This window comes from Indicator indicator, chromosome 29 (assembly GCF_027791375.1).
Source record: "Indicator indicator isolate 239-I01 chromosome 29, UM_Iind_1.1, whole genome shotgun sequence".
Classification (NCBI taxonomy): domain Eukaryota; kingdom Metazoa; phylum Chordata; class Aves; order Piciformes; family Indicatoridae; genus Indicator; species Indicator indicator.
In genome coordinates this window covers 13,574,957-13,597,305 of record NC_072038.1, presented here as the reverse complement: position 1 = coordinate 13,597,305, position 22,349 = coordinate 13,574,957, and the positions used below count along the sequence as shown (strand labels likewise).

At 44.9% G+C, this 22,349-nt stretch overlaps 1 protein-coding gene across 4 annotated transcripts; it reads left to right on the top strand.

Annotated features, from left to right (window-relative positions):
- The first annotated feature begins 3,145 nt into the window (after positions 1-3,145).
- On the top strand, positions 3,146-22,015 carry LOC128976686 (myosin-1B-like). 4 transcript variants are annotated; one of them, XM_054394022.1, is made up of 38 exons: positions 3,146-3,349; positions 3,438-3,581; positions 3,674-3,830; positions 5,620-5,647; positions 5,747-5,854; positions 5,938-6,034; positions 6,148-6,211; positions 6,293-6,391; positions 6,495-6,598; positions 6,675-6,813; positions 8,270-8,388; positions 8,473-8,622; positions 9,118-9,288; positions 9,553-9,863; positions 10,225-10,300; positions 12,412-12,499; positions 12,582-12,699; positions 13,354-13,477; positions 13,563-13,699; positions 13,794-14,049; positions 15,137-15,379; positions 15,484-15,660; positions 15,746-15,891; positions 15,978-16,068; positions 16,157-16,546; positions 16,661-16,787; positions 17,014-17,132; positions 17,459-17,655; positions 18,041-18,224; positions 18,312-18,477; positions 18,647-18,771; positions 18,977-19,285; positions 19,430-19,633; positions 20,480-20,605; positions 20,700-20,870; positions 20,957-21,061; positions 21,298-21,393; positions 21,863-22,015. In XM_054394022.1, exons 1-38 carry the CDS (start codon positions 3,146-3,148, stop codon positions 22,013-22,015), a joined length of 5,823 nt encoding a protein of 1,940 aa, XP_054249997.1. The 4 variants fall into 4 exon arrangements, with proteins under 4 accessions (XP_054249997.1, XP_054249999.1, XP_054249995.1 ...); XM_054394024.1 differs by having other exon boundaries at positions 5,747-5,861; positions 5,942-6,034; positions 9,553-9,859; positions 10,254-10,300; XM_054394020.1 differs by having other exon boundaries at positions 5,747-5,861; positions 5,942-6,034; positions 9,553-9,859; positions 10,221-10,300.
- The last annotated feature ends 334 nt before the right edge of the window (positions 22,016-22,349 follow it).

The following is a 22,349-nucleotide window of genomic DNA, read 5'->3' as shown; positions in this document are numbered from 1 at the left end:
GAGTGGATGTTGCCAGGGTCACAGAGAACCTCAATCAGTTAAAACAATGAGAGCTTTCCTACAGCTGTATGGATTTGAGCTGCTAAACTTTCAGTTCCTGAACAACTTGGAAGTCACTACATCAGTGGTAGAGAGATGTTTATCAAAAACCTACAGATCCAACTTGGTGTTTTCCTGTGTCATATAAAGAACACTCAGTCTGTCCATTGTTAAACAATTATATAATGCATTAGAAAAAGAGGGGAAATCTGTATTTTCTTTCCCTCCCTTTATCCTGTTTTGTGTGCTGGAGGATGAATTAGACCTTTCCAGTTTATTCAAGGATGTTTCTACAGGTGCTCATAATTTTTCAAGCAGAAATGATAAAATCTCTGCTTTTGTTGTTCAGAAAGACATGGATAGCCTCATCTCTGATATTTTACTTGAACAAGCAGTGTTGGAAACATACCAAAGTTCTTTAAAACAGTGAGTTAAGAAGACTGGTCAACCCCTCTGGCCCTTTCTACACTGCTTCACCTCCCAGACATTTGAGGCAGAGTGTGAGCCTTCAGATAGAATCACAGCACCTCATCCTAGCTCCATGGAAGAACTTCAAACAGCAGATGATACCCAGCTCTTTGCAAAGGAGATGGCAGATCTGCTGGACACACAAGGTATTCCCAGACACCTGATGAAGCCCAAACTTCTACTATATAAAGCAGCTGGAGCATTCTACTGATGTCGTTTTACCCTACACCCTTTCCACAAGTATGATATAAATTTTATGCTTTATCTGTAGCACTAGGGGTGACCAGACTTCATTCTCTGAAGGGGACATACATTTAAATTTCCCTCTGAATTGCTAAAAGCTATGTGAGGGTTTTGGGGTTTTCCCAGTTACTCAATGCATCTCTTCCCAGGTTTACCAAAGGTTCACCTTCACTGAGAATAATCCTGCTTAGTCTGGAAGCCACCTGCACAAGTAGATTTATTTGTATACAGATTAAAAAAATGTGTCCATCTCCAGACACAACACAATGTCACTGATGTTTCAGAACAAGTCAAGTGCTCTTCTTCTTCTCTGTAAATAGTGTCCAAAACCTTGGTGAAATTTGCTTCCTTGTTTGGTTTAAAAATGATGCCGCATTTCGACATTAAGAAAGGTGATTTCTGGTCATGCTTTCTGCTGAACAAATATTCCAGCAGAATAAACCTACCTAGAATACCTAGGTTTTGTTCTGGATTGCTAGGAGGGGAAAAAAGTCATACTTACATCCACAGCTTAGACATGTCAAGATCCAGATCTTCCCAGGAGTTCTCTAACTTTCTGCAGTGTTGGTATTTGTGCTTGGGAAGGCTGCAGGAGATGTGTTTGTGATTTAAACTCCATTCTTGCATTTCTGTCCAAGGTGCACAGCCACTGTCCAAGGTTTCTACAATGACAGCAAACTGGTGAGTTAAAATTGCCAATAAACCTGAAAGGTGAAGGATGCAAAATGACAATAATCACTGCTAATCTGACCATAACAAGACTTCTGTTGGATATATGTCTGAGCAAACCAGCACTGCCAGCTATGGAGAGCAGCAAAATAATGCCTTTAAAATCCAGTTTCAAATTGTATGCCATTGGCAATACAATCAGAACAGAGATGTCATTAAATAAAGAGGGCTAAGCAGTCTTCTCTCATGTTTCGAAAGCAGCTAACAAAAAGCTAAGGAGTTGCAAATGGGTGCAGCAGTACAAGCAAATTGTCATCCAAAGTTTTGGAATTAGACTGTACTAGATTGTTCCTATTCTTTATTTCCAGCACACTTCAGAACAGAATCTCCTCGAAGCTCTTTGTAATACTAACCCTGCTCACTACTGCTGAGTCCTGAGTTACACAAATCTTATATGTCAAAGAGCAATTCAGAGTCAGGAAAAGAGAAGGCAACGATTCCAAGTCCCAGTGTCCTGCTCTTTGCTGGACAGCACTTCCTCCTTTCAGATTCCTTGTCAAAATATTTATAGGAGATTTATTCACATAGCCAGTTAGACTTCAAATATTTCTAAATATATCCACCAGTGAGAATGGGAATCATGCACTCAGGCAAGTTTGCCAAACAATGCTTTGCCAAAAATTTTTTTGACCTAAGAAAGAGGAGGAGGGAGTTCTATGTGCAGACCAGAACCTATAAAAGTGCTGGTAGGACAAGTCTGTTCTGTCTTCACGGGAAGCTTCAAGGTAAGAGGGCTGGGTACTGGCAGAGCCCCACTGCATTCTTGTTGCCTTGGACTGCTGTCCTCAAAGGACTGTTTGTACCAATAGAGATTTTCTTTCTGCTTCCAAGTCATTGCCATATTTTTGCCCTATGATTCTGTGCAAAACAAGAATAAAGTTGTAATTTCTGTTTTTCAGTATTAACCAGATTCCAATCTGAAAGCCAGCTGGTATTACAAGAGGTAAGATTCTGATTTACCCACTCCAAAGCAACAGATTCTCCAAGATGTTGGGTTTTTTATGCAGGTGTATGGGCACTCCTCATTCCCTTTCCATCTGCACATATTAATGCAGTGCAACTCTACCTGAGCTGTTTAAAACAGCAACTTTCCTTCCATGACTGCGTTGGACAAATTTGTTTGGTACCCGCTGGGTAATAGTTGACTCCTTACTATACAGAACTGCTAACAGCAGACTGCCTGGAAACAGAAATCCAGGAAAGGGAAGAGAATTGAACAGCACGTATATAGTTAACATTTCATCAAATACCTCTGATATTTCTGTATTGAGAAGTTTTCATCATTTAGTTCAAGTCAGTTTGACAGAGGAAGAAGCTTCCCTTGTAATCTCTGCTGCTTCATATAGAAAAATTTTATGTTGTGCTTATCAATCCAATCTCTCTGGACAGCCTACTGAAATGTTACTGGATCTCAATGTGTAAACTGGAATAAGGAGAGAAGGCTAAAAGAATCTAAATCAAAGACATCTATCTTCTCTAGGATCTAAACAAAACAGATGATATTTAGGGTAAAAAGGAGAGAAGACAGAGAGGGAAACCATAAGAACAGGCAGAGCAGCATGTTACAGAAGGTCAATGGTGTGGTACAAAGGTGTTTATTCCTTCTCCCACCACTGTGCCTCCCCACTCCAGGCCCGTGTTGTGCTGCATGCAGTAAAGTGCAGCCATGTCGTCAGATGCTGATATGGCCATCTTTGGGGAGGCTGCTCCCTACCTCCGCAAGTCAGAGAAGGAGAGAATTGCTGCCCAGAACAAGCCCTTTGATGCCAAGACAGCTGTCTTCGTGGTGCATGCAAAGGAATCCTATGTGAAAAGCACAATCCAGAGCAGGGAAGGAGGGAAGGTCACTGTCAAGACTGAAGGAGGAGAGGTTGGTAAAATGCAAGATTTACAAACAACATTTAATTCCCTCAATGAGATCTCCAGTGACACAGGTGTATCTTTCATTCCTCTGACAGACCCTGACTGTGAAGGAAGATCAAATCTTCTCCATGAACCCTCCCAAGTATGACAAGATCGAGGACATGGCCATGATGACCCACCTGCACGAACCCGCCGTGCTGTACAACCTCAAAGAGCGTTATGCAGCCTGGATGATCTACGTAAGTAGCAGCAGCAGTCTGCCTTGGGGTGCCAGCAGGATTTGCTGTGCCAGGCTGAGGGGAAGCCAACCTGCTGTCTCCCTTCCCCACAGACCTACTCAGGTCTCTTCTGTGTCACTGTCAACCCTTACAAGTGGCTGCCGGTGTACAACCCGGAGGTGGTGTTGGCCTACCGAGGCAAGAAGCGCCAGGAGGCTCCTCCACACATCTTCTCCATCTCTGACAATGCCTATCAGTTCATGCTGACTGGTGAGTGGTTCTCAGCTCCCACCAGAAACACTCAAAATGTAACCGGAACATTCCCTGATTAGCACATCATTAGTCACAGCATCAATTGCTGTCAATTGGAACAGAGTTGTTTCACATCAGTGTCTCTAAAGAGGAAGTTCCAGAGTTTGTGTGTCAGGAAAACCAGAAACCAAATGGAGCAGTGCAAGGAGCCCACTGCTGTCTGTAATGAAAAGTCAAAGCGAACAGGGCAGAGCTCCATGGGTGGTGTGAAAATCCTGTTCACACTAACTCATCAAAGAGCTACAGGAAAGCTTCAGATTTGTCTGGGTAAAACACCATGACATGAAAAAGTGAGGAAGAATTAGACATTGCTGCAGGTTTTGCTTCCAGAATTTCATTCCTTTCATCTCTGTGCTATAGAGGTTGGAACTCTTGCCCAGGCTCAGGGTTCCTTTGTTGCAGATCCTAATTCTCCTTTTCTCTTCTGCTCTGCATACAGTCTGTGTAGCAGAAAATGAAATCAAACCCAGAAACAATTTACTGTATGCAGGAAATAAAAGAGCATGGAGTGCAGTAGGGAAGCAGCACATGGCTGCAATGGTTGCCTTTGTTCATGGAAAAGCATTAGAGAAACATAGAACAGTTTGGGCTGAACAGGACTTTTTAAAAATAGGTAGTTCTTCCATTCAGCATTGACAGAGACATCTTCCACTTGGTAAGGCTTCCCAGCCTGACCTCGAGTGTTTCCACAGCTTCTCTAGGCAACCTGTTCCAGTGGCTCACCACCCCCATCATTCAACATTTCTTCCTTATAGCAAATCCAAAACTAGCCTCTTACAAATTAAAACTTTTGCCTCTTGTTCTGTCACTACCAACCCTGATAGTCTGTTTTTCATGTAAGTGCCCTTTAGGTACTGAAATTCCACAATAAATTGTCTCCAGAACCTTCTACTTCCCAGGCTAAACAACCCCAACTTTCTCAGCCTTTCTTCATAGGAGAGGTGTTCCTGTCCTCAGTTCATTTTCATGGTTTTCTTCTGGACTCATTAAAACAAGTTCATGTCTTGTATTGGAGACCCCAGAACTGGAGGGAGTATTCACAAGAATTGAGCAGAGAGGCAGAATCATCTACCACAACCTGCTGCTTCATGCAGCCCCTGGGATCTGATTGGCTTCTAGGCTACAAAAAGTGTTGCCAGCTCACATCCAATTTTAACTCTACCAGTACCTTCATATTCTTCTGTGTCTGCTCTCAAGTCAGCCATCCCCCAGTGGAATGATGCTGGGGATTGCCAAAAGCCAAGTGCAGACTTGGCCTTGTTGAACATGATGATGTTCATGAGTCAAGCATATCAAGGTCACTCTGGATGGCAGCTTTTCCCTGAGTGTGCCAACAGCACCACTCAGCTGGCTGTGATCTGCAGATTTGCAGAAGGTGTACTCAGCCTCATTGTGTGTGTGATTAATGGAGGTATTGAATGATATTGGTTTCAGTACAGACTCTTGAGGGACACCACTCAATAAATATTTAGATACTGAGATTTTGACTAACTTTGGATGAATTCCAGTCGATTCCTTATCCATCTAATAGTTCACCTATCATATCCATACTCAATAATTTAGAGGCAAGAGTGCTGTGGGTAGGTTTAGAGGTAAGTACGATTTGCAAAATGCGTTGCAAAGAACTGAAACTGAAAAAGTGTATTAGCAAAAAAATACAAAACTTGCATGAGTTACATTACTGCATAAACGTTCAGGCTTTTTGTGTTCCTAATTTATGAGGTCTCTTTCTTTCTGCCTCTCACAGATCGGGAGAACCAGTCCATCCTGATCACGTAGGTACCCTCCCTGCTCGGGTCCCTTGCAGGGCTGTCTGGTGCCAGGGGACCTCCTGCCTGAGCACAGGCTCTCTGCTTCTCCCTTTGCTTTGGCAGTGGAGAATCCGGTGCAGGCAAGACTGTGAACACCAAGCGTGTCATCCAGTACTTTGCAACAATTGCAGCCAGTGGAGACAAGAAGAAGGAGGAGCAGACATCAGGCAAGATGCAGGTGAGGTTCTATGCGTAAGAACCTGCACCTGTCAGACTGATCTGGGAGCTCTACCATGACATTAAGGTTTCTATTTTAAGGGGACACTTGAAGATCAAATCATCAGTGCCAACCCACTGCTGGAGGCCTTTGGCAATGCCAAGACCGTGAGGAATGACAACTCCTCACGCTTTGTAAGTTGTGGCCTGGGACAAAACCAATTCTTTTCTGTCAGCACACTGCCTCCAATATTCTTGCAGTCAGGACTGCCAGAATAGACCTCCACTCACTTTTCTGCTCCTCTCAGGGTAAATTCATCAGAATCCATTTTGGTGCCACAGGAAAACTGGCTTCTGCTGACATTGAAACTTGTAAGTGACCATCCTGGCCAGGGGCTTTTGTTTCCAGCCTTCCTTGGCTCCTTGCTATCTCTGTCCTACCTTCCTTTCCAGATCTGCTGGAGAAGTCCAGAGTCACTTTCCAGCTCAAGGCAGAAAGAAGCTACCACATCTTCTATCAGATCATGTCCAACAAGAAGCCAGAGCTGATTGGTAGGAAAGATCACAAAGTATTCCAGTCAAGGTCAGGGGACAACACTGCATTCCTTTATGAGCCACTTACATTGGATCTGTTTGTATTTTGTCTGCCTTGCAGAGATGTTACTCATCACCACCAACCCATATGACTACCTGTATGTGAGTCAAGGGGAGATCACAGTTCCCAGCATCAATGATCAGGAAGAGCTGATGGCCACGGATGTAAGTAGCACACAGAAGCTTTCTTTGGTGCACTCTGACCTCTGTCAGGCACTTACCCAAGTGATTCTTTTGGCAGAGTGCCATTGACATCCTGGGCTTCACTGCTGATGAGAAGACAGCCATCTACAAGCTGACGGGGGCGGTCATGCACTATGGCAACCTGAAGTTCAAGCAGAAGCAGCGTGAGGAGCAGGCAGAGCCTGATGGCACAGAAGGTACCAGCACAATACAGGCATGGTGCAGGTTACACCAAACACTCCCTGCTCCAGGCAGTAACTCAGGCTCAGAAACCCTGCCCTCAGCCTGCTCCTCTGCCCAGGTGCTACTGTTGCAGAGCAGCAACCTGTCCTAAGCAGAGGTCCTGGCAGGGAGAGCACAGTTCAGTGCAAGATGCAGACTGTTTTGAGCTACAGAGAGTACAAGGCCCAGTGAATCCCAGAGCAGGCTTCCATTGCTGACACAGTGGAGCTGGCCAGAAGCAAAAGGCAGCTGTACTGCTCTCTGCAACAGTAGCTTCTCTGACCTCCACAGAACTGGCAGCCACTTTGCTTAACGACCCAGGTGTCTGCTAGCATCTACCATATGCTGTAGCCATGTCCTTGTGGTGAGATTTCCAGGTGACAAGAAGCCCAACCTCTGAAGCTGCTCTGCTTCAAAGCCCATTTTCAGGAGACAACTTGCAGTGCCCAAACTGAGAGCTTTGTGCTACTTCCTTCTTCATGGGTTTGGGGGGAGGTATGTCAAAATGAACATCAGTTCTTGCTGCAGCTGTGGTTCATACCCACTCTACATCTTCTGTAGAGTCTCAGTGTGTCTCCAGGGCTTCTGTTTGAAAATAGGCATCTATGATATGTCTGTCACCTTTGCTCTGCCTAGAGTTCTTCAAAGTGCATTCCTTTAAAAGCCAGGAAAGTATTTCCATGAAGCCAAAGTTATTTGTGTACATCCCAAACATGCACTAGTAAGAGCTTTCTTCTTGAGGTTTGCTTTGTGTGTGAGGGTTTGGTTGTTCTTATTAAAGCTTAATCCGAACTGCAAATTGCTCCAAGGAACCAATAATAGTGGTAGTCATGGCATTACAGAAGAGTATCCTAGAATGAGAGAATTATTTCAATAGGGTAGGGCTCTGGGCAGCCTGATCTAGTTGAGGATATCCCTGCTGACTGCAGAGTGGGTTGGACTGGATGAGCTTTGGAGGTCCCTTTCAACCCAGACCATTCTATGATTCTGTTATCTAGTATGTTTAGCTGTAGATTCATAAAGGCATAACTGACACATGCATTATGTATTCAGAGCTAACCTACCACAAGTCACTGAAACAAGTTGCAGTGTATTTGCTTCTGAGTTGGTCTGTGGCTGTCTGCAACCTCAGCATCTTTCCAGGCTTATCTTTCCTTTTTCAGCATTTACTCTTGAACACTGTCTACCTAAACATCTTTAAACTGATATTTCATTCAAAATTTAACATGAATTAAGAAAAGATGAAGAAAAAATAGCCAGCATAAATGCTGGGGAATTTTTGAGGAATGCTCGCTATGGTGAACTACAAATGCATTACTATTTTTATCTGAACTAATAGTTTTATTTTTACTAGAACTGCTTTTTAACACTTGTTTTGTAGGAAACCTAATGTCTACTTGTACCTTAACAACTGATTGTTCTGGTCTTTAGTTGCTGACAAGGCTGCCTACCTGATGGGTCTGAACTCAGCAGAGCTGCTCAAGGCCCTCTGCTACCCTCGAGTCAAGGTTGGCAATGAATATGTGACCAAAGGTCAAACCGTGCAGCAGGTAAAAATCCTTCTTTTGTTGACAAATCCTCTCTTCCTCTTTTGCTCTGCATGATAACTACAAGCCTTACGGTTTCTATTTCAGGTGTACAACGCAGTTGGTGCCCTGGCCAAAGCTGTCTTTGAGAAGATGTTCCTCTGGATGGTTGTTCGCATCAACCAGCAGCTGGACACCAAGCAGCCCAGGCAGTACTTCATTGGTGTGCTGGACATTGCTGGCTTCGAGATCTTTGATGTAAGGACAGTGTTTTATTACCATGCTTGTAGAAGTAAGTCTGTTGTGTATCAAAGTACTTGAGAAGGAATGATTTTTGTGTTGGACATGGATTTTTGTGTTGCCCAATGAAATCTGTAAGTGCAGGGTTTTGACTGATTTCAGACAGCAGACTAAGATGGTCTTTGGAACCTAATGCAGGGACTCCAGTTCCACAGACAGAATGCTTTGAAACCAGCATTTGGAAATGTTGGATAAACTGTTGTGTATTGTTGTGGGTTTAAGACTGGGTGTCTTAATCATACAGTACAGTCCTCCAGGGACTAGATAGTCCAGGGAGTGCACACAGGACAATGTTATTTCATTGCCATCATCCTGCATATATAACCAGGCATCAGAGCCTGTTCTGCCCTTTTCTCTCTCCCTTCTACCAGGGTGTGCAAAAAGACAACACTGCTCTTTACCCCTAGAGTCCTGTATTTATATTAACAGTAATCTCTATTTGCAATGGGGCAGTTCAACAGCCTGGAGCAGCTGTGCATCAACTTCACCAATGAGAAACTGCAACAGTTCTTCAACCACCACATGTTCGTGCTGGAGCAGGAGGAGTACAAGAAGGAAGGCATTGAGTGGGAGTTCATTGACTTTGGCATGGACCTGGCTGCCTGCATTGAGCTCATTGAGAAGGTATTTGTGTAATTCACTGTGTCTAACATTCTCAGAAATGAAGGCTTTTTATATATGAAAAGTTTTTCATGTGTTTATAAAGATAGCTTGAAAGCATAAATGTGATACTGTAAATGCATACATTGAGATTATTTTAGTTTTTGCTCTGCTGAGCAGAAGAGCAATCCCTGAGAGCACCAATATTTTCCTGCTCAGGAAGTTCTTTCTTTATTTGTGGTTCTTTCTGCCTTTGAGCTTCTTCTTCTTTCCTTTTGCTTCTCCCAGCCCATGGGCATCTTCTCCATCCTGGAAGAGGAGTGCATGTTCCCCAAGGCAACTGACACCTCTTTCAAGAACAAGCTCTACGACCAGCACCTGGGCAAATCCAACAACTTCCAGAAGCCCAAACCTGCCAAAGGCAAGGCTGAGGCTCACTTCTCCCTGGTACATTATGCTGGCACTGTGGACTACAACATCACTGGCTGGCTGGACAAGAACAAGGATCCCCTGAATGAAACTGTTGTGGGGCTGTACCAGAAATCATCCCTGAAGACACTGGCCTTGCTCTTTGCCTCTGCTGGAGGAGAGGCAGGTGAGTTCTGTGAAATTCATATTTTCAATTTTATGTAATGACTCTGCCAGAGCCATGAATATCAACTAGAGTGTTCTAAAGAAAATATAATGTTGTTCAGAGCCTCACATGCCTTGAATTTATTAACAAAGGAAAAGATCAAATCTATTTCAGGCCTAGCACTCAGGCATGATAAACCCTTGGATTATTACACAGCTTTGGTCCTGTGTTCCTTTAGATTGAGCATGGACTCTAATTCCCACTGCATCCTAGGTTCCTTTCTTAGCATATCTGATATGTATGAATAAGCCTCTTGCAGTCTCATAGAGAAAATTTTTACAAATCAAAGTTGTAAAACTATCTTTTTATTGTTCTTCTTCAGAGAGTGGTGGTGGTGGTGGTGGCAAGAAAGGAGGCAAGAAGAAGGGTTCTTCTTTCCAGACTGTCTCCGCTCTTTTCAGGGTAAGCACAAAAGTCATTGTCTCTATTGTTTTCCTTTTTTCATTTTTATTTGAAGGTTGTGAAAACTCAGACTAACTTGAGCCATTTTACTGCACCTAGTAACATCTTTCTGCATCAAGAAAAGCTCTTCAGTTATTCATAAGAGAACTGACTGCAAGTCAGCTAAGGCCAGCTGAGGAAGATACATCTTGATCTAGCCTTTCTTCAAAGGCTGGAAAGAGCATATAGACCAGGCTACAGTTTCATTTACTCATGATTACAGCACCTGGTAGGATCAAACTCTTCCTCTGCCTTAGGAAAACAATGGTGGCTCTGACTATCTGCCCCAGGGAATCTCAGCTCTGGATTGGCACATCCAAATGTGTGCACATGATAATGCCTGATACATAGCATGCAACAGTTTGCACATGATTACACATATGAAGATGAGGGAAATGCCAAGGCCAGCTACCTTTCCACCAATGGACACAGCTTAAGGCATGTGAAAACACTCTTGCTCCAGCACCTGTGGCATCTAGCTACTGCCTGGAATCCTGAAGAGTTTTTCATATGGTGTAAAAGGTATTTGAGCAGCTTTGCTCCTGTTCCAAACTAGGGCTAAAGGACTGTTAGGGTGTAGCTAGTAAAAGTGATTGCTAAAATCAGAGGTATGTCGTGGATTTGTTTTTAAAAACACTTCTGGAAAAGGGTGCTGTAGGACCTGCCAGTCATGGGTTTTCTTTATGATTTGTGAGCCTGTAATAATATATATTTGTATTTTTTATTTCATATTTAGGCAGTGATATCTTCACACACTGCCATAACTTATTTACAAAGTATATTTACAGGTTCTGTTATTTGGTTGTGGGTAATACATTCCACATACAAGGAATATGAAAACAATTAAAAGATTTAAGCCCACATCTGAGAATTTCCAATAACAGAGATTTAAATTGAAAATAAAGGTGCCATGCTCTGCACTTTCCCACAAGGGAGATTCTATAGCAGCTTAGCCAGGTACTCACAGCTTGCTCCTCTCTCTGGTATCTTCCCAGACGCTGTAAATATAATTCAAGCGGTTCTTGGCCTAAGGGCCTCTCTCCTCCTGTGTGCTCCGTTGCTGGGCTGTAGCTTTTCCTTGGTTCGGAGAGGGTTAAGGGCCTCTCTCCTCTCGTGCCCAGATCCCAGGGTGTGCCAGTGAAGCTCTTCTGGGATTCAGTTCTCTCAGGGCTTTTCCCTTTTCTGCCTCCAGCGCAGGGCTCTTGGAGTGTTGGTTACCCTTCGTCCAGATACAAGGCCCAGGTGTGGTTTGCCTATTAGGAGAGGCTCTTTAGCTGCTACTCCAGCAGCATTTGGCTCTTGCTGTCTGGGTGAGAACAAGGCCAACTGCTACCTTCTTGGTTGGTTTAAATACAGTATTTAAAGACAATTAATATCCATTGGTAACAGAGAAACCTGATAGCTGAACCATTAGGATGGGGCATAGCCAAACATGGCCAGGGACACACACACAGTTCACAGGTGTGTTACAAGGTTAATTACATGTGCTACACATCTATCTGGACCATCTGGACACCAGAAAATGACCAGGTTTACACATTCACAGGTGCTTAACCCATTGTCTGGGTTAGGCATGGTTTGGGGTTTGTCCCTTCAGGACAGAGCCCTGCTCTCAGTGACCATGGAGCCCTTTTTGTCTTCCTCTGCTCTAACTTTGTCAGATGTATCTTCACTAATAGCATCAAATACCATTAGGCTTCTCTTCTCAGCCTTCTCTGCAGACTTGGCCCTTGCTCCTTTTCTCACTTGCCCAGTTCTGGTTTTGTTCCTGTTCCCATCAATAGTTAGTGTCTTCCATGGAGTGAGAATCTGGTGATTACAAAGAATCTTTCACTCAGAGCTGAGCCTCTTGCCAAGATTTCTGGTGACCCTTCTCCACAGGAGTCCTGTCTGAGTGTCTGTACCCCTCAGTCTCATGAAAACACATTACACAGTTTTGTGACTTTCTGCCATGCTCAAAACTCTAAATAGGATAGCTATAGGTGAGAATAATAAATCTATTACTCCTTGCTTACACTTGCCTCACATCAGAAGTATGTGTTAATGAAAACTCTTTGGTCTTGAACCCACAGGAGAACTTAAACAAGCTGATGACCAATCTAAGGAGCACTCACCCACATTTTGTGCGCTGTATCATCCCCAATGAAACAAAAACACCTGGTAAGAGACTCAGGTAGAGGGAAATTACAGTGTCATGCAGCCATCACTCTCTATGTGCCACGTAATTGTCTTACTTCCTTAGGTGCCATGGAGCATGAGCTGGTGCTGCACCAGCTGCGCTGTAACGGTGTGCTGGAAGGGATCCGCATCTGCAGGAAGGGATTCCCCAGCAGAATCCTCTATGCTGACTTTAAACAGAGGTCAGTATCTTTTCTCCTCTCCATTCTGTCTTTCCTGTCTAAGTTGTAAGTTAACATTTGTGGCTATTTTGTAATGCAAACTCTATCCGAATACAGCTGAAGGAAGGGGAAAATGTTGGAATGTACAAGATAACATGTTGAGATGGTTGGCAAAAGACACATTGTTGAGAAATGCAGAGGGGTCAGTGACTGCAGTTCATCACACAACTCTGCCAGTGCCTCTCAGCATAGACGGAGTCATGACAGAGCTGCACCAGACAGTGATGACAAGACTGAAAAACGCACTTTGGGAGGTGGCTACAACACCTTCTCAGACAAAAGCTGTAAGCTCAGATAGAGTGCTTTGGCCACTGGATGTACTGCACATTTGGGGGAAAGTGACAATGTTCCTCCCTAGCAATTCTCTACAGCATAGCTTCAGTGGAAAAGATTGGACTGAAATGGCTGGAGATCAGTGTCCTCTTTTCATCTATGATGGATCACCTTCAAGACAGCAGAAGTTATCAGATAGGGCTTCGTTATCAGGGTTTGTCTAAAGAAGGGAGGACATTCCAGCTCCACCAGCCTCTCTCTGCTCTTGCTGACTGCAGTTAATTTCAATAAACTGTACAGCCTGATGACTTGAGATTCACTCCTATTTCCTCCTACCCACAGGTACAAGGTGCTGAACGCCAGTGCCATCCCAGAGGGACAGTTCATTGACAGCAAGAAGGCTTCTGAGAAGCTTCTTGGGTCAATCGATGTGGACCACACTCAGTACAAATTTGGCCACACCAAGGTACAAACCCTCCTTGACTCACTCTCTGTGTGCCTGTGCTGTGCTCTGCCTGGCAGTCAGGTGCTGCAATGTTCTCTTCCTCAAGGTGTTCTTCAAAGCTGGGCTGCTGGGTCTCCTGGAGGAGATGAGAGATGAGAAGCTGGCACAGCTCATCACCCGCACACAGGCCAGGTGCAGAGGCTTCCTGGCAAGAGTGGAGTACCAGAGAATGGTGGAGAGAAGGTAGACATTCCTCATCTTTAGTAGAGTCACTCTACTTGGGGGAAAGTGCTGGCACTTGTCACACTGAAAATAATCATTTTAAATTCTGCTTCAGGGAGTCCATCTTCTGCATCCAGTACAATGTTAGGTCCTTCATGAATGTGAAGCACTGGCCCTGGATGAAGTTATTCTTCAAGATCAAGCCCTTGCTGAAGAGTGCAGAGTCTGAGAAGGAAATGGCCAACATGAAGGAGGAGTTTGAGAAAACCAAGGAAGAGCTTGCAAAGTCTGAGGCCAAGAGGAAGGAGCTGGAGGAGAAAATGGTGGCCTTGCTGCAGGAGAAAAATGACCTGCAGCTGCAAGTGCAATCTGTGAGTATTATGAATATATTTCTTGCAGGTGAAAATAAGTCAGATCTCAATCCTCTCTCATGACACAAAACTCACACGCTGCACTCTAAAGTTCCTTTGAGAGTATTTGCATCTGAACCACTACAGGTAAAATCAAAAAAGAGTCAACACTACAACATGAGGTGCTAACTTCAGAATGACTTTTTAAGTCTCTATGCCTACAGATAGTTTTCTCTATGTAGCTCACAGTATAAGTTCCAAATGTAGTCACTAGAGAGGTGCAGATACAGGTAAGAGAGTCTGGAGAGCAGTTCAGTAGACTGCCTGCTGTGGTTTAAATTAGTTGCCTAAATTAAAGAGCCTAATATGATTTCTTATGATATGTGATATCCCGTCTGCCCTCCTGCAGCTACTGTTCCATGAAGGTACAAACACACTACATCCTATCTTGCAGCCCTACATGTGATTCCACTGTCCTTTAGAAGATCAAAAGATTTGGCAACACTTACCCAAACCTTTTGTCATTAGGTGTCTACTTTACAGCTTCAAAATAAAGTCAGTTTTAAATGGAAACCACCTAGGACAATGTGTATCAATGTACCCAGAACAGAGAAGATGAAGTAAAAGTCACTCTTGACAAGAAAATATTTTACAGAGATGAAACAGAAGTGCATCATTATATTCAGTTAATAAATTTCAGGGAAAGCATTAAAATATTTTATTAAAAAAAGTATTTCTAAAAATATTTATGACTCTTATCTGAATATTAAAAAATTAAACAACATAAAATCAAACTCTGTTTTCTCTCCAACACCGTAACAAAAAAACAATAATTCCATGGTGTTTTGTTTTGGGTTGGGGTTTTTTATTGTGTGTGTGTGTGTGGCTTTTAGGAAAAAAGAAAACTTTCTTTTTTTTCTATTTAGCTTTTTCTAAGAATTGAGATAAGATTTCAACCCTGCACAAAAAGGGATAGAGCAATCTAGAACAGTAGGATCTCTCCCTGCCCAAGGAAGCAGAGCTGGAACTAGATGATCATTAGTGTCCCTTCCAGCACAAACCATTCTGTGATTCTATTCTTAACAAACAAAATCTGTTTCCCGACCAGGAAGCTGATGCTTTGGCTGATGCTGAGGAGAGATGTGACCAGCTCATCAAAACCAAAATCCAGCTGGAGGCCAAAATTAAGGAGGTAACAGAAAGGGCTGAGGATGAGGAGGAAATTAATGCTGAGCTGACAGCCAAGAAGAGAAAACTGGAGGATGAATGTTCAGAGCTGAAGAAAGATATTGATGACCTGGAGTTAACACTGGCCAAGGTGGAGAAGGAAAAGCATGCCACTGAGAACAAGGTATGAGGCAGGAGGGCTCCCTCACAACTCAGAAAAGAGCACTGAGCTCTTCCAGGACTTCTCTACTGACTTCCTTTATTGACACCTCTTCCTTCTTCTCAAAGGTGAAAAACCTCACAGAGGAGATGGCAGCCCTGGATGAGACCATTGCCAAGCTGACAAAAGAGAAGAAAGCCCTCCAAGAGGCACATCAGCAGACACTGGATGACCTGCAGGCAGAGGAGGACAAAGTCAACACTCTGACCAAAGCTAAAACCAAGCTGGAGCAGCAAGTGGATGATGTAAGCACACAGGCAAAGAGCAAGAAGAGGACAGGTGTGGAGTTTGAGGTGTGTGGCAGAACACTGATGGCCTTCTTGTCTTTAGCTGGAAGGGTCCCTGGAGCAAGAGAAGAAACTGCGCATGGACCTGGAGAGAGCCAAGAGGAAACTGGAAGGAGACCTGAAGCTGTCCCAAGACAGCATCATGGATCTGGAAAATGATAAGCAGCAGCTGGATGAGAAACTGAAGAAGTAAGTGAGGCTGTGGGTTGCTAAGCACTGTGCTGCTGAACTTGTCTCTTTCCTTTGGGCTCTAACATGGTTTGCTCTGCCCAAAGGAAAGACTTTGAGATCAGCCAGATCCAGAGCAAAATCGAGGATGAGCAAGCCCTGGGCATGCAATTCCAGAAGAAGATCAAGGAGCTGCAGGCAAGTCTCTGTTGCTTCCCCTCTTGCACCTAGACTCAGGTCAGGCAGGAGAAGGGCATGGGTGTGAAGGGTCCCTCGTGTTCCCCAGGCTCGCATTGAGGAGCTGGAGGAGGAAATTGAGGCCGAGCGAACCTCTCGCGCAAAAGCAGAGAAGCATCGAGCTGACCTCTCCCGGGAGCTGGAGGAGATCAGTGAGCGCCTGGAAGAGGCAGGAGGAGCTACATCAGCTCAGATTGAGATGAACAAGAAGCGTGAGGCAGAGTTCCAGAAGATGCGTCGTGACCTGGAAGAGGCCACACTGCAGCACGAGGCCACGGCTGCCGCCCTGCGCAAGAAGCATGCGGACAGCACCGCTGAGCTTGGGGAGCAGATCGACAACCTGCAGAGAGTGAAGCAGAAGCTGGAGAAGGAGAAGAGTGAGCTGAAAATGGAGATTGACGACCTGGCCAGCAACATGGAGTCTGTCTCCAAAGCCAAGGTACACAAATACCTTACAGGCTCATTGACCCAGTGGAGTCCAGCACAAACTCTTGCACCTGCTGCCAGTAGGAGTGTGGCCAATAACTCGTCTCGTTCTGTTTGTTGACACCAGGCAAACCTGGAGAAGATGTGCCGCACCCTGGAAGATCAGCTGAGCGAGATCAAGACAAAGGAAGAAGAACATCAGCGCATGATCAATGACCTCAGTGCTCAGAGAGCTCGTCTGCAGACAGAAGCAGGTGAGACATGGACAGCTCTGATGTGCAAATGAGCAATGTCAGAGAGGTAAAGTAGAAGTTACCCTTCTGGGCAGACAGGCTGAGCACCAGGCTTTGTCTCCCCTGTCACGAGAAATGCATGAGATGAGATCACAAAGTTCTGCAGGGTCTGCAGGCTCTCTGCTTTTACAGCCTGAATGTCCCCCCTGCTGTCACCCACAGCACTAAAAGGTTGTGTGTCTGCCAGGTGAATATTCACGTCAGGTGGAGGAGAAGGATGCTTTGGTTTCTCAGCTGTCAAGAGCCAAGCAGGCATTCACCCAGCAGATTGAGGAGCTCAAGAGGCACCTGGAGGAAGAGATCAAGGTGAGAAAGCTTTCCAAATTCTCTATTATCCATTGGATTCCTTCTGTCAAGAACAAGCTACAGATAACACTCAAATTACAGAGCCAACAAGATGAGAAGGAGTAAAATGAACCATGAGGGCAATGCAGGACTTCCTGTCCTGACACTGCCTTGGGTGACCCTTACATGTAGTCTGTCCATGACTTCTTCTGCCACTTCCTGCCTCTTCCTTTCCCATTCAGGAACTTGCCATCCTTCTTCCAGAAGAATGATCCAGTGTCCGTCGGCATTCCAGTCAGGACATTTCCCAGGGTATTTCCATTCACTCTTGCACTATTTCCCCTCAGGCCAAGAACTCTCTGGCCCATGCCCTGCAGTCTGCTCGCCACGACTGTGACTTGCTCCGGGAGCAATATGAGGAGGAGCAGGAAGCCAAGGGGGAGATGCAGCGAGCCCTGTCCAAGGCCAACAGCGAAGTGGCTCAGTGGAGAACCAAATACGAGACGGACGCCATCCAGCGCACAGAGGAGCTGGAGGAGGCCAAGTACGTGGGGAAGGTGGAGTAGGCTGGAAGAGGCCAAAAATGGAAACTTGGGGAGACAACCGGGATGTTGTCAGGAAAAAGTTAATGTTTTGCTTTGGGTGGAGTGGCAGGAAAAGATAAAATGCAACTGAGAGCAGGGGTGGAATGGGGAAAGGCAGAAGCAGCAAAGCTCTTGAGACACAGAGATACCCTTGTGGAAGCAGCAGAGAATCCCTGCAGGCCAGGGTCCAGGCACATTGGTGGGCTGGGAGACATCCTGCACATCTGTGCAAACAGCCACCACATACAACCAGGCAGCTAAGTGTGCTCTTCTGAAAAACATACTGGCTGTACACACCAGCCTGCCATTTGCTTCCTCACCTGGAACTCTGCTCACCACCCCCAGGAAGAAGCTGGCACAGCGCCTGCAGGAGGCAGAGGAGCATGTTGAAGCTGTCAATGCCAAATGTGCCTCCCTGGAAAAGACAAAGCAGAGGCTGCAGAATGAAGTGGAGGACCTGATGATTGATGTGGAGAGATCAAATGCTGCCTGTGCAGCTCTGGACAAGAAGCAGAAGAACTTTGACAAGGTCTTTTGGGCTCCAGCCCTGGGTTTCCAAGGGCAGAGCGTGTCCTCCTGAGCAGCACATCCATATTCACATCCCATTTCTCTCCAGATCCTGGCAGAATGGAAACAGAAGTATGAGGAAACGCAGGCTGAGCTGGAAGCCTCCCAGAAGGAGTCTCGCTCTCTCAGCACAGAGCTGTTCAAGATGAAGAATGCCTATGAGGAGTCCTTGGACCACCTGGAAACACTCAAGCGGGAGAACAAGAACTTGCAGCGTAAGTGCCTGGCCCTCTGCTCCTGGATGGCCTTCCTTGCCATCCACCACCCCCACTGCTCCACATGGGTCTGTGCCTGCAGGTGACACAGGTGCCTGTCAGGTTGGTGTGGCAGGGCCCTTGCCTTGCTGCTCTGTGCCTCCCCTGCCATTGGTCTTTGTTTCCACAGAGGAGATTTCTGACCTGACGGAGCAGATTGCAGAGGGTGGAAAGGCAATTCATGAGCTGGAGAAGGCCAAGAAGCAGGTTGAGCAGGAGAAGTCTGAACTCCAGGCTGCTCTGGAGGAAGCTGAGGTACAGTCTTCTTTTCATAATTGTTTACTTACAACTCAATTTACTGCATCAGGAACTGCTTATGGAATTATATGCATTACAGCAATACCTTTTTTCCCTTTTCTGCAATCTCAGACCTCATGCTGTAAATTATTATTTAAGGCAATATTTCATGTGAAGTTATCAATATTATTGCTATATATTAACTATTTTTTTACTTTTTTAGGCGTCCTTAGAACATGAAGAGGGGAAGATCCTGCGCTTCCAGCTTGAGCTCAACCAGGTGAAGGCCGAGATTGACAGGAAGATAGCAGAGAAAGATGAGGAGATTGACCAGCTGAAGAGAAACCACCTCAGAATTGTGGAGTCCATGCAGAGCACTCTGGATGCTGAGATCAGGAGCAGGAATGAAGCCCTGAGGCTGAAGAAGAAGATGGAAGGAGACCTGAATGAAATGGAGATCCAGCTGAGCCATGCCAACCGCCAGGCTGCAGAAGCACAGAAGAACCTGAGGAACACACAGGGAGTGCTGAAGGTATGGCAAAACTAAACATGTGCTGGCTGTTTGCTGACACAGCTGAAAATTCTCCACTTTACAATTCTATCAGTTCTGTACTTGATGTGAAAATAATAAATAGGAAAAAAGGCACCTCATGATCTGTTTGGTCTCTCTTTCCAGGATACCCAGATACACTTAGATGAAGCTGTTCGAGCACAGGAGGACCTGAAGGAGCAGGTGGCCATGGTGGAGCGCAGAGCAAACCTGCTGCAGGCTGAAGTAGAGGAGCTAAGGGCAGCCCTGGAGCAAACTGAGAGGTCAAGGAAATTGGCTGAGCAGGAGCTTCTGGATGCCAGTGAACGTGTGCAGCTGCTCCATACCCAGGTTAGTGTGGAACGCACTGAATATTTATACTTCTCCCTGCATAGAAGTAAATGAAGACTGGCTGAACGGTATCCATGTTTCCTTAAACATGTTGTAATTTTCACAGAATTGCTAACAAATATTCAAAGTGACTTCTCAGCTGCAGATATATAGTGAATTTCACTAGACTATCATTCAGAGGGGTGTGTGAGTTTGTTACTATACGATTTGAGTTAAATGACTTTCATGTTGACATTTGAGATGTGAATTCAAATGTAGGTTGATCATTAACAAAGCAGAAATTCACTAATAACTGTTATTAACAATTAAGAATGTGATTTTAAGTATTCTATAGCACCATTTACCATTTTTACTGTCACTGGATTGGAAATGGCCTTTTCTTCTATAGAAGTCTAAATTCCTTCTCTGTTCATGAAGAAACATTGTGGTGAGGAACATGTGGAATCCCTTTACAAAAACTAAAACACTGCACAACTGTGAGACTAAGAGCGACCACAGCAGCTCCTGGAGAGCAGAATCCCATGTGACCTGATAGTACAATTTGTAGTAACCCTCAACATTTCTGTAATGTTCTTGATAGAATGTTCCAAGCTAACAAAACAAACTTTGTGATAATGATGCTTTTCTACAGAACACCAGCTTGATCAACAAAAATCATCATGTCTGTTTTCCTTCTCTAACAGCTTTATATCTCTGAGTTTTCAGCAGTCCACCATTCTCAACTATCAGCAGGACATATTTTTAATTATCATATATTTATGGAACAATATATAAAAATCAATTGCTTTTTTTCTAAATGCAATATACAACTACTTAAAAAAACCACTGCATTTTTTTGTTCAACAGAACACCAGCTTGATCAACACCAAGAAGAAGCTGGAAACAGACATTGCCCAAATTCAGAGTGAAATGGAGGATACAATCCAGGAAGCCAGAAACGCTGAAGAGAAGGCCAAGAAGGCCATCACTGATGTGAGTTGGGAATTCCTTTCAGTGCTGCTGGTGGATCAATTCTCCCCCAAACTGTCTGCAGCACTAAAATGGCTCGGACCTTTGATCTCCTCAGGCAGCCATGATGGCAGAAGAGCTGAAGAAGGAGCAGGACACCAGTGCCCACCTGGAGAGGATGAAGAAGAACCTGGACCAGACAGTGAAGGACCTGCAGCACCGGCTGGATGAGGCTGAGCAGCTGGCCCTGAAGGGAGGCAAGAAGCAAATCCAGAAGCTGGAGGCCAGAGTGCGTAGGGCTGGGATTGGTGTGTGAGTGAGGAGATCCCTTGGAGAGGTATGAGGGAAGCTGCCAAGTTGGGCTTCTGCTTGCAGGTGCGAGAGCTGGAAGGGGAGGTGGATGCTGAGCAGAAGCGCAGCGCTGAAGCCGTGAAGGGAGTGCGCAAGTACGAGAGGAGGGTGAAGGAGCTGACCTACCAGGTAAGGCAGCAAGTTTCTTGATGCTGACCTGCTCTTTGTCCAGCAAGTCAAATGCTGGCACATTGCTCTCCAGAGGGATTTTTTAGTGTCATGTAGGCAGTGGCACAGTTAACAGGATTTTTCTTGTCTTTCTGGACAGCAGTACTCCATAATTGATGTTACTGCCTCTGTTTCACATTTGTGAAGTTCAGAGGAAGAGGCAAACTAAGATTTCTTTTGCTTGCTATTCTTTATAGTCTGAGGAAGATCGGAAGAATGTTCTCAGGCTCCAAGATCTAGTGGACAAGCTGCAAATGAAAGTGAAGTCCTACAAGAGGCAAGCTGAGGAGGCTGTAAGTACCACTTTGACCAAGGCCGATCTTCTTTCTGGTGGAGGTGGATTCTTCTGTCCGGCTTTTTGAAACTGACTGCTTTGATGCATTTGTTGCTACCAGACAATAGGGAATGTAAGAGTAAGAATTGCTGGTTCGAGAGGAGCTATACTTCTCCAGCTCTATACGTTTTGCTCTCAACCTCATTCCTTTCCTCTGTTTTTCTTCCTATCCTACCCTTGGTGTCAGAAGCAACTGCTAGTCTCTCTAATCAGAACGTTGCCATGAACTCTGCTAGACCATCTTTGTGTAACATGGCCTTGGCCTTTTTTGACACTGATGTTCTTTCCTGGCACACTTAACACTCCGAATAGCTTCTTTGCTTGGTTTTGAACCTGCCCTGCTTGTTCAGTTGTGGCATTTTTATTTACCCAGTTTGCTGATTGTCCACATGCTGCCTGTTTTTTCACAACTCCCTCTCCCCGCACAGGAGGAGATGTCCAATGTCAACCTCTCCAAGTTCCGCAAGATCCAGCACGAGCTGGAGGAAGCCGAGGAGAGAGCTGACATTGCAGAGTCGCAGGTCAACAAGCTCCGGGCCAAGAGCCGCGAGTTCCAGAAGAAAGCAGAAGAGGAGGAATGAGCATCCTGTGGCTAAAAGGTCACCGGAGGCTTGCATAAAATGTAAATCTCTGTCACTTTCTTCTATAATTACCATTTCTGTCTAGTTAATAAAGTCTGTAGAGACATTTGCATATGAATGGTAGTGAGCAGACTTATTTATTCTGGTGTTCATTTCCTGGGCACACACACGCAGAGTTCATGTTCATATCTAGAAGGACACTAAACTGCAACAACTTTTTATGTTCACATCCTTAAAGATGCATGAGGAATAATAACAACTACATGGATTCACTATTCATCTTGCAATGAGAAGTATGCCTTTCTTTGATAGACTAAGATCATACTGGTCTAAG